Source organism: Cyanistes caeruleus, chromosome 1 (assembly GCF_971803275.1).
Source record: "Cyanistes caeruleus chromosome 1, bCyaCae1.hap1.1, whole genome shotgun sequence".
NCBI classification, from domain to species: Eukaryota; Metazoa; Chordata; class Aves; order Passeriformes; family Paridae; genus Cyanistes; species Cyanistes caeruleus.
In genome coordinates, this window is record NC_141701.1 from 98,698,934 (window position 1) to 98,712,865 (window position 13,932).

General features: G+C 36.6%; 1 protein-coding gene across 2 annotated transcripts in view; it reads right to left on the reverse strand.

Annotated features, from left to right (window-relative positions):
• The window catches only part of VPS41 (VPS41 subunit of HOPS complex), a 106,266-nt gene that overhangs the window by 44,476 nt on the left and 47,858 nt on the right, over positions 1–13,932 (reverse strand). For both annotated transcript variants that reach the window (XM_023919543.2, XM_023919542.2), the window contains 3 exons: positions 13,282–13,344; positions 12,085–12,150; positions 2,739–2,858 (listed from right to left, as the gene is read on the reverse strand). In XM_023919543.2, coding sequence (XP_023775311.1) covers positions 2,739–2,858; positions 12,085–12,150; positions 13,282–13,344 — 249 coding nt within the window. The remainder of the gene's footprint in view (positions 1–2,738; positions 2,859–12,084; positions 12,151–13,281; positions 13,345–13,932) is intronic.

Consider the following 13,932-nt stretch of genomic DNA (forward strand, 5'->3'; position numbering starts at 1 on the left):
GTAATGACTTGTTCTTGGTAATTTAAAACAAAAGTCTCTAAAATAAAATATTTTAGTAGGGACTTCTTTGTTTAGAGAGTGAGTCTTCAAATCACAGAAAAGGGGATGAAAAAGACCTTGAAAGGTCAGCATCCATCATGCCATGCCATGTTTGGTATTTCTAGTAGCCAAACTGATTTAAAAGATTTACCTGCCTATTTCTGCTCCCCGCACTGTGAGTTTCTATGTCCCCAGCTGTACAAATAGACAGATACAAATGTTTAAAAGTCTTGGGGGGGTCATGGTCTAGGCCAGGTTTTGCAGGATTTTTTTTTTTAATCACAAGGAACAGATAGTTGTATGGGGGTGGGTGACGGGATTTTTTTTCAGTAATCTTTGCCACTGAAGAACTGTGAGCATGGAACACATTTCTACTGGCACCTCATCAGCTAGCAGACATCAAGGTTTCAAAAACAAACAAACAACTTACACACAACATCTGCAATGCACAGATCCCAGATCTCTAGGTAACATAAACAAGGATCTAATCCTTTGTGTTTTCTAAGCTCATCTGATCAAATTTTTAACCTTGCTTGAATTGCATTTTAATAAAGTTGCTTTTTATAAATCTTACTACTTTGTCTCCAAGGAGGATTTTCAGTGACTTATATCACACCTTCTGTTTTTCTACATGGCAGCAAATCTTATATGGGACACACCAGCTCCTGTTTAAAGTGGCTTTCAAACTAACAGTATAGGATCCATTTGGTTTAAGTGTTGAGAGACAGTTGTTTAATATAATAAGTTTTACGCAAGAGTAAGTTATTTTAGAGTTATAATATCGTGTGATATAGTATGCTGTTTGCTTAGCATGAGTAGCTGGATTTTTTTGAAGTCTTAGGCTGTAAGCTGTGAACTTATACCTAGACATGCTCTTGGCTAGTAATTAATTATTAATTCATTTTCTTCTTAGTAGCTGGTACAGTGCGGAGTTATAGATTTACTGTAAGAATAATGTTGATGACTCACTGATGTTTTAGTTGTTGCTATGTAATTTCCTATGCTCTGCCTGTCAACAGGTGCACAAGAAGTGAGTAAGGAGTCAAAAAGACTTCTGTTGGCTCTTTGGAGCTGCCCATTGTAAAAGGATCCTAGTCCTTGAAGTTAAAACCTGGGGTGGTGTGTATGTGACTCCTTGAATGGTGTGAGAATGCTTGAGCAGTGGCTTCTCCTCTAGCCGGCATGCCATTTACGTCATGAACTGAAAGGACTTCTGCACGCAACTTACTGTTATGAAGGACCTAAAACCTGTCCAAATTGGAGTCCAGCAGCCAACTAAACTACCTCTAAGGATCTGTCCCCCAGATGTTTCAGTTTGTAAAACTTGCACTACTAGCAAGTAGGAAGGAGAAGAGAATAGCAGCCAACATGGGTTACCTACGCATCTTAAAAGCAGAATTAGACCTCGCCTAAATATAAAAACTAGGTAGCCATGCACACACACTAAGAAGCAAGGCTGTAAACATTTTCTCTGATTTGGAAAACAGAAGTGTAACACAAAACTTTGCTAGAGAATGGAGTTTAAAAAGTTAAAGGGGAAGGGAAAGGGCAATAACCAAATATATTAATCTTTTGGAGGCCAAGTGTCATTTCATTTTTCTTTGAAAGATAGGCCCTGACCATGGCTTTTTGTCTCTGACAGATGGCTCTCAGTGTTTTATTAGTATTCTGTGTTCTGATGTGGCACATCGTCTCTAGCTCTCGTCCTATCCATCCCATCAGATACCTAGAATATGTATTTTAATTGTATGGATCTGAAAAGAATAAAACCTTCAAAAAACCTTATGTTATGTCAATTAAGTCCTCAATGAAGCTTCCATTTTAATAGAGCTATTAAAGGGAAGCAAACAAAGGTCCACCTCTAACAATTTCATATCAAACTGGTTTTGAAAGATAAAAAAGAACAATGGTTTAAAATATGTTAATTAATTCCTCCCTTTAGGATGGAAAAACAAAAGAAGAAAAAAGCGCTAGTGTTTCAGAAGTACTTTCACCACATAAAAAAAATACTTTGGAATTTACACATGATACATACTTAAAAACATATTCCTCACTGCTGAGCTTCAAAACACAGAGCTTGACCCATCAATCAGATATATAGTGATAGGTGAAATATAACACTCTGAATGAATGCAATGGTTTCCTTTAAAACTACACTTAGAACAAAAGGGACTTATCTCCTTCTATTTTTTTCTAGTGGCCTAAAAAAATGAGAAAGTATTATTGTATTTTTTTAATAATCTGCAACATTGAAAGTGCATACGACAATGTCATTTCACCACAAATTAAAAAATCCAGAGTTTATTTCTTTTTCAGGGGGTGGGAGTGGAGATGTTCTATTACTTATATAGAGAAGAATTATATTGGCATTCCTTCCTCAGTTTGCTTCAATAAACTGCACTAATCAAAATTCTAATTAATAATAGTGTACATTAGTGACCGCCACAGTGGTATGTAGAGCTACTTTCCTAATTTCTTCAGAAGTGGCAATCACATTGGAGAACCCTGACTAACCAGCAGGAAACAACAGAAGAAATTTCTACAAAGAAATGACATATAAACCACTATCTTTCAATACCCTTTATACCCACTTCTACAAATGCACAGTTCTTTAGCTGAATATTCTGGCAATTAGCATTGGAAAAATTCAGCGTAACACAGATATTTTTGTTCATTTAATGGAGGTGAAAAATACTTACCATATTATTAGCCCAAGCAATTAAGTGCCCTCTCCATTTTACATTTCTGATATTTCCTTCCCCTTCATGTAAAACCGAAGGCTTCCATCTATTCATCCAGCCTCTTTCATATAACAGCAACTATGAAGAAGTGCAACAATAAATATTTCTGTGACACAGTGCTGTGTGCAGACATGGAAGTTATTTTTTCTTCATTATCCCTTACTCTGTTTGGATTTAAGGACAATGAAAAATACACACCTATCACAAAACAAAAGCAAATAAAATCAAACATTTTGACATAGTATATATATACATTGAGCATCTTGCATATTACAGAATTCCGATTAAATTTTAATAATAAGGAGGCCTTTCATCAAGTTTTTCCAAAGAACAGTAAGCATAATTATTTACCTTTTAAAGATAAAAAAAATCAAGTATTTCAGGACCTAAGTCTACAGCACTGGTGACAACACTTCAGAAAATTGATAAAGAAACCAGGTCACCGCACTGATATCAAGATCCACCAATCTTGTCATAGACTCCTTCCCTCCAAAAAAAGCAGGTAGTCAGTGAAAATTATCAAACATCCCCAAGGTTGTGACCCTTTGCCTGGCTCCATGTGGAACTGCACAGCTTTCCACAGGGGCCTAGAGATGCTGTGTTTTAGTCCCACTTGTGCAAACTGCATTATACCACGAGCGCTGCTGATTGTAAAACTTGTGTGATTGGTAATCTCAGGTTCTGCAACTAAGAAAGGTATTTTAGAATATCTAAATGCATAGGAGATGTTATGAGATGCCTTTCAGCACCAAAAAAAAACCCCAACTACGTGTAGAAAGTCTGCACAGAAAGACATTCCATACTGCTTGGTTGGAGCATGGTGCTAATAATGTCAATGTTGCAGGTTCAATTCATTTATGGATAATTCACCTAAGAGTTGGACTTGATGATCCTTGTGGGTCCCTTCCAAATCAGAACATTCTAATTCTGTATGTCTCATTAAGTTATTCAATAGGATTACAGGCAATCACTCTGGCAGATGCAAAGTGCAGCAATTGGAGGGATACCTAAATAAGAAGCTGAAGCATCTACAGAGATCATGCTCTAAGGTACCACTCCTGCTAACTTTTGCATGCGTACACGCACATACAAACATATGCACAACCTGGACCCAAGCTCACACCACTCACTGGAAGTTGTGAAATAGCTGCCTGCAAGGATTTCTACCATGCTAAAGCCCAAATGGAGTACTTTTCTTGCTAATATTTCCTAAGATCCAGCTGTATACAATTCTTTTATATATGGTTTCCTGCCACTTGCATTTGGATAAATACATCAACTGTTAGGACACCAGTTGTTTAAAATAAGAACTTCCAGGAAAATATGAGATTTTAATGGCAATTCTCAGACTACCTCTCTCGCTCTCTCCTAAAGCCACCAGATGGCACCAGAAGACAAGTATTTTCTCGAAGAGTTTAAAGCAAGCAGTAGGTAAGGCAGTCTATTGAGAAACTTTTTTGTGAACTGCACTGCAGACATCAAACTTTTAATTCAAGCAAAGTGATTTTGTGTCCTTTACATAGGGCACACGAAGGCCCAACTTTTAGACAGTATAGATTACCCCCCACCCTGCATTTGAAAAGGCTACTAAGTCTTACAGAACATGTTATTTTACAGCTACCAGGGCAAGCCACTGAAAACAGTGTAACATCTATGCCCATAAGTCAGTGCTACATGGAGGGATTTCCATTAGAAGACTGGTACATAGATAGCAACCCTCAGCTCAAATGAATGGTCTCCACTCAGATGCTAAAGACGTCATTAAAAACTAAGTACTGTGCTGATTCAGACTTGAAAATTACTTTTTTCCTAGTGTACTAACACCTAAGGAGAAGCTGGACAGAAGAAGAACTGCTGCTTGGATGCTTCTTTCAATACCATCCAATAAAGGCAGCAGCAAAACACATGGTATATTGCATTACTGGACAAAGCTCCAAAAACTTATGTGGATCACGTGAAAGGTCAAACCTAGCTGATGTCAATTATATTAATTTTACTTGTAATTTTTTCTGCTTGGGACTGAATCATGATTTAAATTAATTTATTATACTCAAGATCCAGAGCAAACCTGGTATGACACTTTGCATGTTTTTTGTTATTCACGGTTTGTCAATATCATGCTTTTTCATGACTCTGAGTAACAAACTGCCAGGAAAAGTAAGTGATCTGAGAAAGAACTATTGAAGAGAGAAGAATAATTTGAAAAATCCTGTCTATGCTCAACTCTAAGAACACAAACTTTCAGATCAAGGCAGTAGAAGGCAACAGGCTGGCACCACCTATAAGAAGGATGGAAAATGAATCTGAATCATTGAATCACCCCACCATTCCCCGTTACAGTTCAGCAAATGAAACAGGCCCAACACTGAGGCTAAAACTCCACACTGTGGCATCAAAAAAATAATATGTAATCTCAAAACATGCTTAACTAAGTTATCATCAGTGCAATTATCTGCATGCTATTGATATACATACTGTGATTTCTTTATTATTTCTTAGAGCAATGACACCTGGAAACTGAATTTGTGAACCCAGAACTTTCCTGTGTGTTTTGGAACTGTCGTCTGCTAAAGGCATCTCTCTCAAAAAAAGCAGCACCATTTCTTTCTTAGTATTCCTTTATGTCCACATTGAAATGTTGATCACACCAGAAAGTAATTAAAAACTTCAGAAGAAGACTTGTAAGAAGAAATCCACAGTTTCTTTAGGGGTTCTTCCTACCACCTCCCTCTCTTTTTGGTAGGGAAAAATACTGTAGGACTTTATTTGCCATAAATCCTATATTATGGTAGTCAGCATTCACAGTACTTATATTTCACCAGCAGCCAAAATCCCACTTTCTTGGCTTCTCTGCAATAGAGTTTTTTTCCCCCGTTTTTCATTTGTTCATATAAAACTTTCTAGTCCTTTGTTAACTACAATACAATGGTGCTTAGAACACTCTTCTAGTGCATCTTGCATGCACCACAATTTGATAATACAGCTAAAATAAAATAACCTTTAGCTTCAAGGTCCCCAACCACACTGCTTCATAGTACATTGCAATCTTCTGTTAGATTACTAATTATTTTGTGAGTCTTCTTAACTGCTTATAATTGTCCACCAGATCATTAAGAAAAATGTATGAGATGTATGAGATGGAGCTGGACACTTTCTGCTTTTTAAAATAAGTGGATATATTTCTCTTGGATTAGTAAATACATCTCTAACATACCTTTCTCTAACAGGAGATTAACCCACACCAAAAACTCTATTTTAGAATGCATTCACTAAAGAGAATAGATGAGTGCTTGGACTTAATGGAGCCTGTAATGCAATTAGCATTAACACTAATTACACGTAATCCCGGTCTTAAGCTATGTACTGGAATTCCCAATCCTCTGAACAAAAAGGTGAATGATTGCAACTCTGGTATATCAACATGTTGAAGTAATTAAATTTAATTTATTCTCATTACCAATTACTATCTTCAATATACTAATAATATTAGTACTATTAATATTATTATATATTATATTAATATTATACCATAAATAAGAGATATCTGTTCTCACAGAAATTTCAAAGGAAACACACTTTTAATGATGCCCAGCATCACTACTTTGTTTCAACACAATGTCTTTTGTGTAAAGATTTGAAGACGTTTTAGTGAAGTGAAGAAAAAACGGCTTCAGATTTCAATTTGTAACTGAAGAGCCACTTTTCCAATCCCTACTGCAGAACTGTTGGAATAGTTTTTATTTCACAAGATAAAAATCAGGAAAAAAGTCTCTCTAATTTTTTTGTCCTGTTCTTTGTCTAAGTGTGAAGATGAGCCTACCTATGACACTTGTCCTGTGTTTTGATACCTGTCACCACTTTCACCTCAGCTAGGCCAGACCACAAAAATCTAAAATACTATTTCCATGGTTACAAGTGATCACTACAGTTATTTATTGTTTTCAGCATAAAACCAATATTTACAGGCACAGACAAGATTAACAGATACTACGGAGTAACACAGAACAGCATGCTGCATGAAGACTTACTGTTTAATAGCTCATCCCTAAGAAAACATATAGCAACAATAAAAAATTATACTTTGTATTTTAAACAGACGATGGACTGGATGAGCTCAAACAAGGCAGAGAATAATGTAAGCCTCAAGCTTTCAGCTGAAGATGAGCTTTCAAGATTTCGTCACAGAATGTTGTCTAAGGAGCTGGGGTGTGAACAGAGAGGAGGGCAGTAAGTGCAGTCAAGGGAAATCAAGCAAGGAGGCAGAGGCAGACAGTAGCATCAGGAGCTATGCAATGGCAAGAGTGAAAGGAGCTACTGCTGTAGTTCATGGACAGAGAAGCTAGAAATTTAGAGATGTTTAACACAAACAAATGCCACAAGACTTTTTTTAGGCTTCACTTTTAATAACTCAACTGCCATATTCCAGCTGTTGCCTATTCACAAAGAGCTACAGAATTAACACCTTGAAAAGCAAATCCTGCAGTCTTGCAGGCAGAGAGACACATTTCATACACTTAGATCCTCTTTGCTTGCCACCTCAGGCAATGGAAAAAAGGGTTCTACACAGACATATGTAAAACACACAACTTTAGATTACATGCACATAGGACTATGATCCATTTCCATTTACACAAACAAAATTTATTAGCACAAGGAGAATTTTTGTTTTAGTTATAAGTAGAAGCACAAGGAGAATTTTTGTTTTAGTGATAAAGAAGAAATGCATATCCAAATACCCATAAAGAAGAAATGTAAGCAAAAAAAAAATGCTTATTAAGCAAGCAGGATATACTATGTATGTCTCATCTGCTCAATAATATGGGATACATCTGGGCATTATATATTGCAGCAAGGAAATGGCAGACCAGTATTATTGTGGTTTGCTTGCTGCTACAGTTTGTTTCCTACTTATGGTAAATTATCCAATGCATGTACAGAAATTGCCACAGTATTTACTCCTTCTTCACTTAAATCAGACCTTTGAGTATTTACTGACATTTTATAGCTTGCAAAGCAATCTGCCTTTCTTGTCTGGTACTCTTCTATCCAACATAATGCCAAACAGCTGACTATCTGCTTTCTAAAAATGGACTGTGCTGCAAACAGCATCCTGACAATTTAATAATTTGTCAAAGTAGTTCAATTATTATGAAGTACATATCAGAGGTAAGGGTTCAGAGGTAAGGTCATCTACTTACTCACCATGCAAAATGCATCTGCTAACGCTAAAAAGCAACGATTAAAAAACTGAGACATTCCTTGCCACACTTGACTTTAATGCACAAATTCCACTACCCCTAACAGCAGTCACAGATCCCAGGAATGCTATTTCTCTTCCCATTTATGCACTGTTTGCAATCACCATCCTTTCTCTGTGTATGTTGCTCCACCTGGAGTAGAAAAGAATTTAGAATGTCTCGTTTTGCTTTTCAGGCAAGAGTTACTATGGATCCAGAATTCTGACACAGAAATAGGTTTGTTTGGTATTTTCTTAGATGAGAAATTTGCCCCAGGTAAATTAAAAGCTCTCTCTGCTTTTATAAAAGACAAAGAAAAAAAGAGTCTAATATTTAAACACAAGCACTGATATGTTCAAATGTTAATTTTGGGAGGATAAATAGGACAAACATGATCAAACACATCTGTATTTAAACACCAGTTCTTATAACGTATCTTCTGCAGCAAAAGAAACACAGACACTGTTAAAAATGTTTGTATACATATTTGCATTATATTTTAATGTTTATTTTTATATACATATATCTATATAAAACACATTAATATATTATGTAGATATAGACACAGATAGACATAGAGAGATGAGAAAGTCACAGGGTAAATCTGCAGTTTTATTTTGGTTCTCTAGCCCTTAAAATGTTTCAGACTGGATATGCAAATCAATACTTATTATACAAAATGTATGTCCTAGGAAATTGAGGAGTCCCAGTCCAGTATGATACGGAACATTCCACCTCTATACTTCAGAATACACTTGCTCTATTTGTGTTGGGTCCCCACTACCACGCTAGGTAGAGAAGACTCAAAAAAACCCTTCATTAGCAGACATTCAGCTGTAACTCAATTACTTCAGAGGACTCACTCCCCTAAGAGTTTCATTAAAAAACCTTTGTGTTTAGTTATTGATATTAATAGGGATTATGTCTCTGCCAAGAGAGGAATCTCAGCTTGTCCTGCTCTTCTTAAGTTATCTTTACATAAATCACAGTAGCTGATACCTTGACTCTGGAACTGAAATAACCTTCAGCCTTCTTTCTTTGTTAGGTGTGTCTGTTTAACCCTCATGACATAATGGATACTTGGACTTCACAAAAATGTTCATTTAGTTGATGTACTGGCAAAGACCAGCATTCTAAGAGTTAAATAAAGAACACCTTGTTTTCAGCTTTACCACCCTCATTTAGTTGGCTTTTACCCTGTTATTTTTTGAGATTAGACCCTTTTTTAAAAGGTAGAAGGTTATGGCCTTCAATAGCACAGTATTTGTCTTTTTCCTTGCTTTGAAGCTCTATTGTCTGCTCTGGACAGAAATGCCCTGTTATTTACAATATAGAGTATTATTATTTCAGGGTTACTATCATCTGCCAAATCAGCACAATGGTGCTGTGGTTAATTGCAGAGATGAGGAGGGGAATAGGGAAGCATCTCCTTTTAGTATGGTACCTATTGCTTCTCACTGCAATAGTGTCAATTTCCACAGTACCTGTCTTATTTCTAGGCACAGATAATATTCATTCACTTAGGAAAAGGGGTGAAATAAGCTTTACCAACACAAAATATCTCAAGCTTAACAGAATTTCTTTTCTTTTAAAAACTAGTGCTTTAATAAGCAAGTGATTTAATGAGTTTATAATACGTTTTAGAGAAAAGCTTCTCTGCATGCCTACTTAAACAAAGTTAAGCAACCATATAAACATATGCACAATAGAGTTAAGCTTACAACAATTCACAATGATTACCCCAGTTACCCCAGGGAGCACTGCTCTTAAGTCAGCTTTAGGTCAGGCTGAGCTTCTAAGACGTAGCAAATCCCAGCATTACACAGCAATCCACCCAAGTTCCAGACATCCACCTGAGTAGGGAACTGAGGACCTGCACTGTTCATCTCTGAAGCATGTCATTAGGGTTTTTCCCCCTCTTTCTATCTCTTGAACACTTATTTCCAGGATGTCCTGAGTGGATCTTAGAACTGAAAAATGTATTTTTTACACATTTTATATTGTTATGAAGAATATTTTTCTAAAAAAATAAAGGAGAACCAAACAAGAAAACCCACTCAACTTTAGAAATGCTTATATACATTATGTCATCATTCTCAAAAAGCAGAAACACAGACAGACCCAGCAAGCCTTTGGATTAAGAGATCACATGATACATACTGTGTTTTTTCCATGCACCTCAGGCAAGGAGCATAGCATGAGAGCTTTAAGCAAAGCTTTGCTTTTAAGTTTGATCCCAAATGAAGATACTGTTACCTTTGGTGAGGATGAGGACAACAAGCAACATGCCTCTCACCACCAGCTATCAGGGATAAAGTCACTAAACATACGCAAAGGCTAAAAGTGCACTGACCTCAGGAGCCACAGGAGGACCTGTCCTCCCTCCTGAAGGAGCTCCCCTTGGTTGTTTAACTTTGTTCAAGTAGGCACAATCCCCAGACATGGGGAGAGAGTGGTGAGGTCCACAGCCTTGAGGCTGTATGCTTCAGCCTGCTTCTCTTCACTCTTGTGTTCAGATCCCTGTTGCCTGCTGCCTCCATACTACACTTTGGCTTTACAGTTAAGGAGAGGTGTAAATGTTCAGAAAAAAAAAAAAAAAGTAGCTTTCTTAGTTGGAATTTAGCTTCCTGAATTTTCAGAAAGCATTTTGTTGTTGCTTTCATGAAAGTATGTTTACTCCTTTTGGAGGAAAGAAGGGGAAAGGTTTCTACCACAAAGCTCGAGGTTTTATTTGTTGGTCTTCTGTACCAATAAAATCAAATTACAGGTGTCAAGGGACATTTGTTTCAATGCTAAATACCTTATGTTAAGACGTCAATTAAAGTTTTTCTGAGGAGGAAAGTTCCTCAGCAAAGCATGAATGTATTAAGAATGAGTACACCATTCCCCAGAGGACAGAATATAAAACAACCTGTCAAGTAATCAAAGATAACCAAAGAGAATGTGTTAACTCCCTGATGTTTTTTTCTGTTCGGCATCAGGTGAATGCAAGATCTTTTACCACCTGACGGAGCCCTGTTCTATTAATTCCTTGCTTCTCTCTTTCCATGCCCCTTTTATCAGCACTGAAAAGCTTCACAAACTGGTGGCTGACACAGACACACACTGACTGTGCATTATTTTAAGGACAACACCAACTTCTACCAGCCAGAAAGAGCTGTCAAGCACGACTTAAATAAATAAAGCACAGCTATGCTTTGAAACATATTGAACTGTTAATGAAAATTAAGATGTTTTCAGCACTAGAAGCCTGTAGCTCTTACATACTGGTAAGAGAGAGCAATGGCATTTGGTTTGATGCATCTGTGAGGATTGCTCATCCTTAACTCGTAACAGAAAGCAACAGAAAATTCATGAAATCAAGAAACTGTTCCAAATAAAATTTCGTGTTTTGACTGAAAATATGCAATGTGATATAAGATATTTGTAAGACCTGGAAACAGCTGCAATCTGGAAGACAGAATTGTATCCTACACTAATACACATTTAAAACACCAACTGAATCCAAACAGAAGACTACCTAGAGATGTAAGTGCTTAGAATGGGGTAAGTTCTACCATACCAAGAACCCCCTAGTTAATTTTAAGAAAACCAACAAAACCCCTCACAATGGACAAGAGCTGATGAAGATATTTGGATTTATCTCCTTAAAATAAAATCTGAAGCAAACAAACAAAACCCCACCCCAAAAAACCACCCACAGGTAACCCAAGATCAACATGCTTTGTAAGAGATCAGCTTTAAGGTCTAACCTCTTCTCCCACTTCAACAAATTAAAGCGAAAAAAATCTAGCCTAGGAAATATAAATTACCTGTTTTTCAGGCTATGTAGACAAAATGGTATCTCTACTCTGAATCTCAACTTGTTGCAACATGTTTTTAACATAAAAAGCACACTTTCTCTCCCCCTGAAATATCTTTTAATTAACAATGATTTAGAATACAATGCATAAAAAGAAGGAAAAAGCAGAAGTCTTTGTTCTAGGTATTAAAAGTCACATACATAACCTTCTGAGCTATATCAAAGGGCTATTTATAGGTAGCCAAAATTCATTATGAATGCTTACCTTCTTTCCTCCTGTTACAAATTGCTTGAACTGGGATCTTACAAAATGAGGATGAACAGCAACAATCTGGAGATGGTGGGGGAAGGGGGAAAGAAAGGGTTGTGACTTAATAAGAATTTACATGAAGCGCAACATCATTTTTTAAACTAAATAACCTTTTATCAATTATCAAGAATTACAGCTGAGCTCCTTCTCTGAAGTAAAGCTTATTTGTTTCAGACATTTGTTTGCTTTTCCTAGAAGAGAGGATAATTCTTCATATTATATTCTGTATGACAAGTGTGATAGTGAGGGCCATGTTACACTGAATGGCTACTTTTCTGTACAGCAGGCTGCAGAATTAGGGCCAAACAGAACAGGACTTTTGCAAGCAAGAGTTACCACGATTAAATCTGGTCTGGGGTCTGCCTAAAGGGCACATACACCTCAGCCCTGTCAGAGGACAGCAGTATGTAGCATCTTACAAAGTCTCTTTGCCTTACATGTTACATGACAAGTGTGGAGATCCAGCTGCATGAGCAGTAAAGGCCTTAGGAGGCAAGTGAGTCACATCTGGCATGTGTGAAAACTTAATGATCCCATTCCTTTCCCCTGCACCCTAAAGAGCAGCTGCAACATGGAAGACCCCAAGCAGCTAAACGCAAACATTTGCCCCGATCATCTTTTCTCCTGCAAGATAAGTTTGCTGTTAAAAAGATTTTCCCATATACCTAGTGGAGGTCCTTTTTTTTTTTCAACAGCCAGGAGAACACACTTCTCTAAAGCAGAGTTGAACTCAAGTTTCCCCTTCAAATAGGATACATCAATATCACTGCCCATTGCCTTATTTTCAGGCAGGTTTAATGGATATGAACTGGTTGCAAAATATTGACCTCACATTTAGCAGAACTCTTAGAATTTGTATCACAAGTCTACAAAGAAATGTTGAGATGGGTAAACCTGAAACAGGACAATTTCTCTTTCACTTTCCCTTTTATATTTGAATAACTCTGTAATACTTCTTACAAAACCAAGATTGGCTTTCTTCCTACCTAACCAGATCAAAAGCTTTTATATTGAGACAGAAAACTATTTTCTAGTGACTTGAATAACATTGCAAGGAAGTGGTATTCCTCTCTCTCATTTAGATTGAATGTGACCTTTCTGTTATTAAAGACAACACTACCGCAATTACTAAAGATTAAAACAAGCACTTACTTTAATAGGACAGTCAAACGTTTCATGAAACTCTTCTGCTGAATATAATCCAAACACTTGAACCTGAAAAAGTATATTGAAAAACCAAAATTATTTACCTAATTTACACTGAACAATTAACACTGAAAGTAAAAACCTAACAACTAGAAGATTAATTTGAATGCTAACAGTAACATTTTTTTCCTTAAGGAGAAGAAGACACAATTAACAATTCAGAGCTAATTGATATAGTCTGGTATTCTACTGTGACATATCTCTAATTTGCAGCAGTACAGAAGTACTTTTATGAATATTTTTCCTCTTTTTTTTGTTACAATCACAGTAAAAACAATAAGTTCCTTTTGCTTTAGGGTGATCAAATCTGTTTAACAGATAGGAACCTAACTATGGTAAAAGCAACAGAATAACACTCAGGAGAAAATAAATTTAAAATTCTTCCTTTCTGAGAAAGAATGGTAGGATTTTTTCCCTCCAAGCAATACAGGGTTTACATAAGAAAAGAAGTTCGTGACAATAAAGCAGAACCAGCCTGTAATCCAAGTTCCATATATTTCTAGACATCCTCTCCTCCTCCCAAGTGCATACAGTACTATTTTGTTTTATTCCATGATCACTGGAAATGTCTTTCTGTGAAGATTCCTCCCTTCTCGT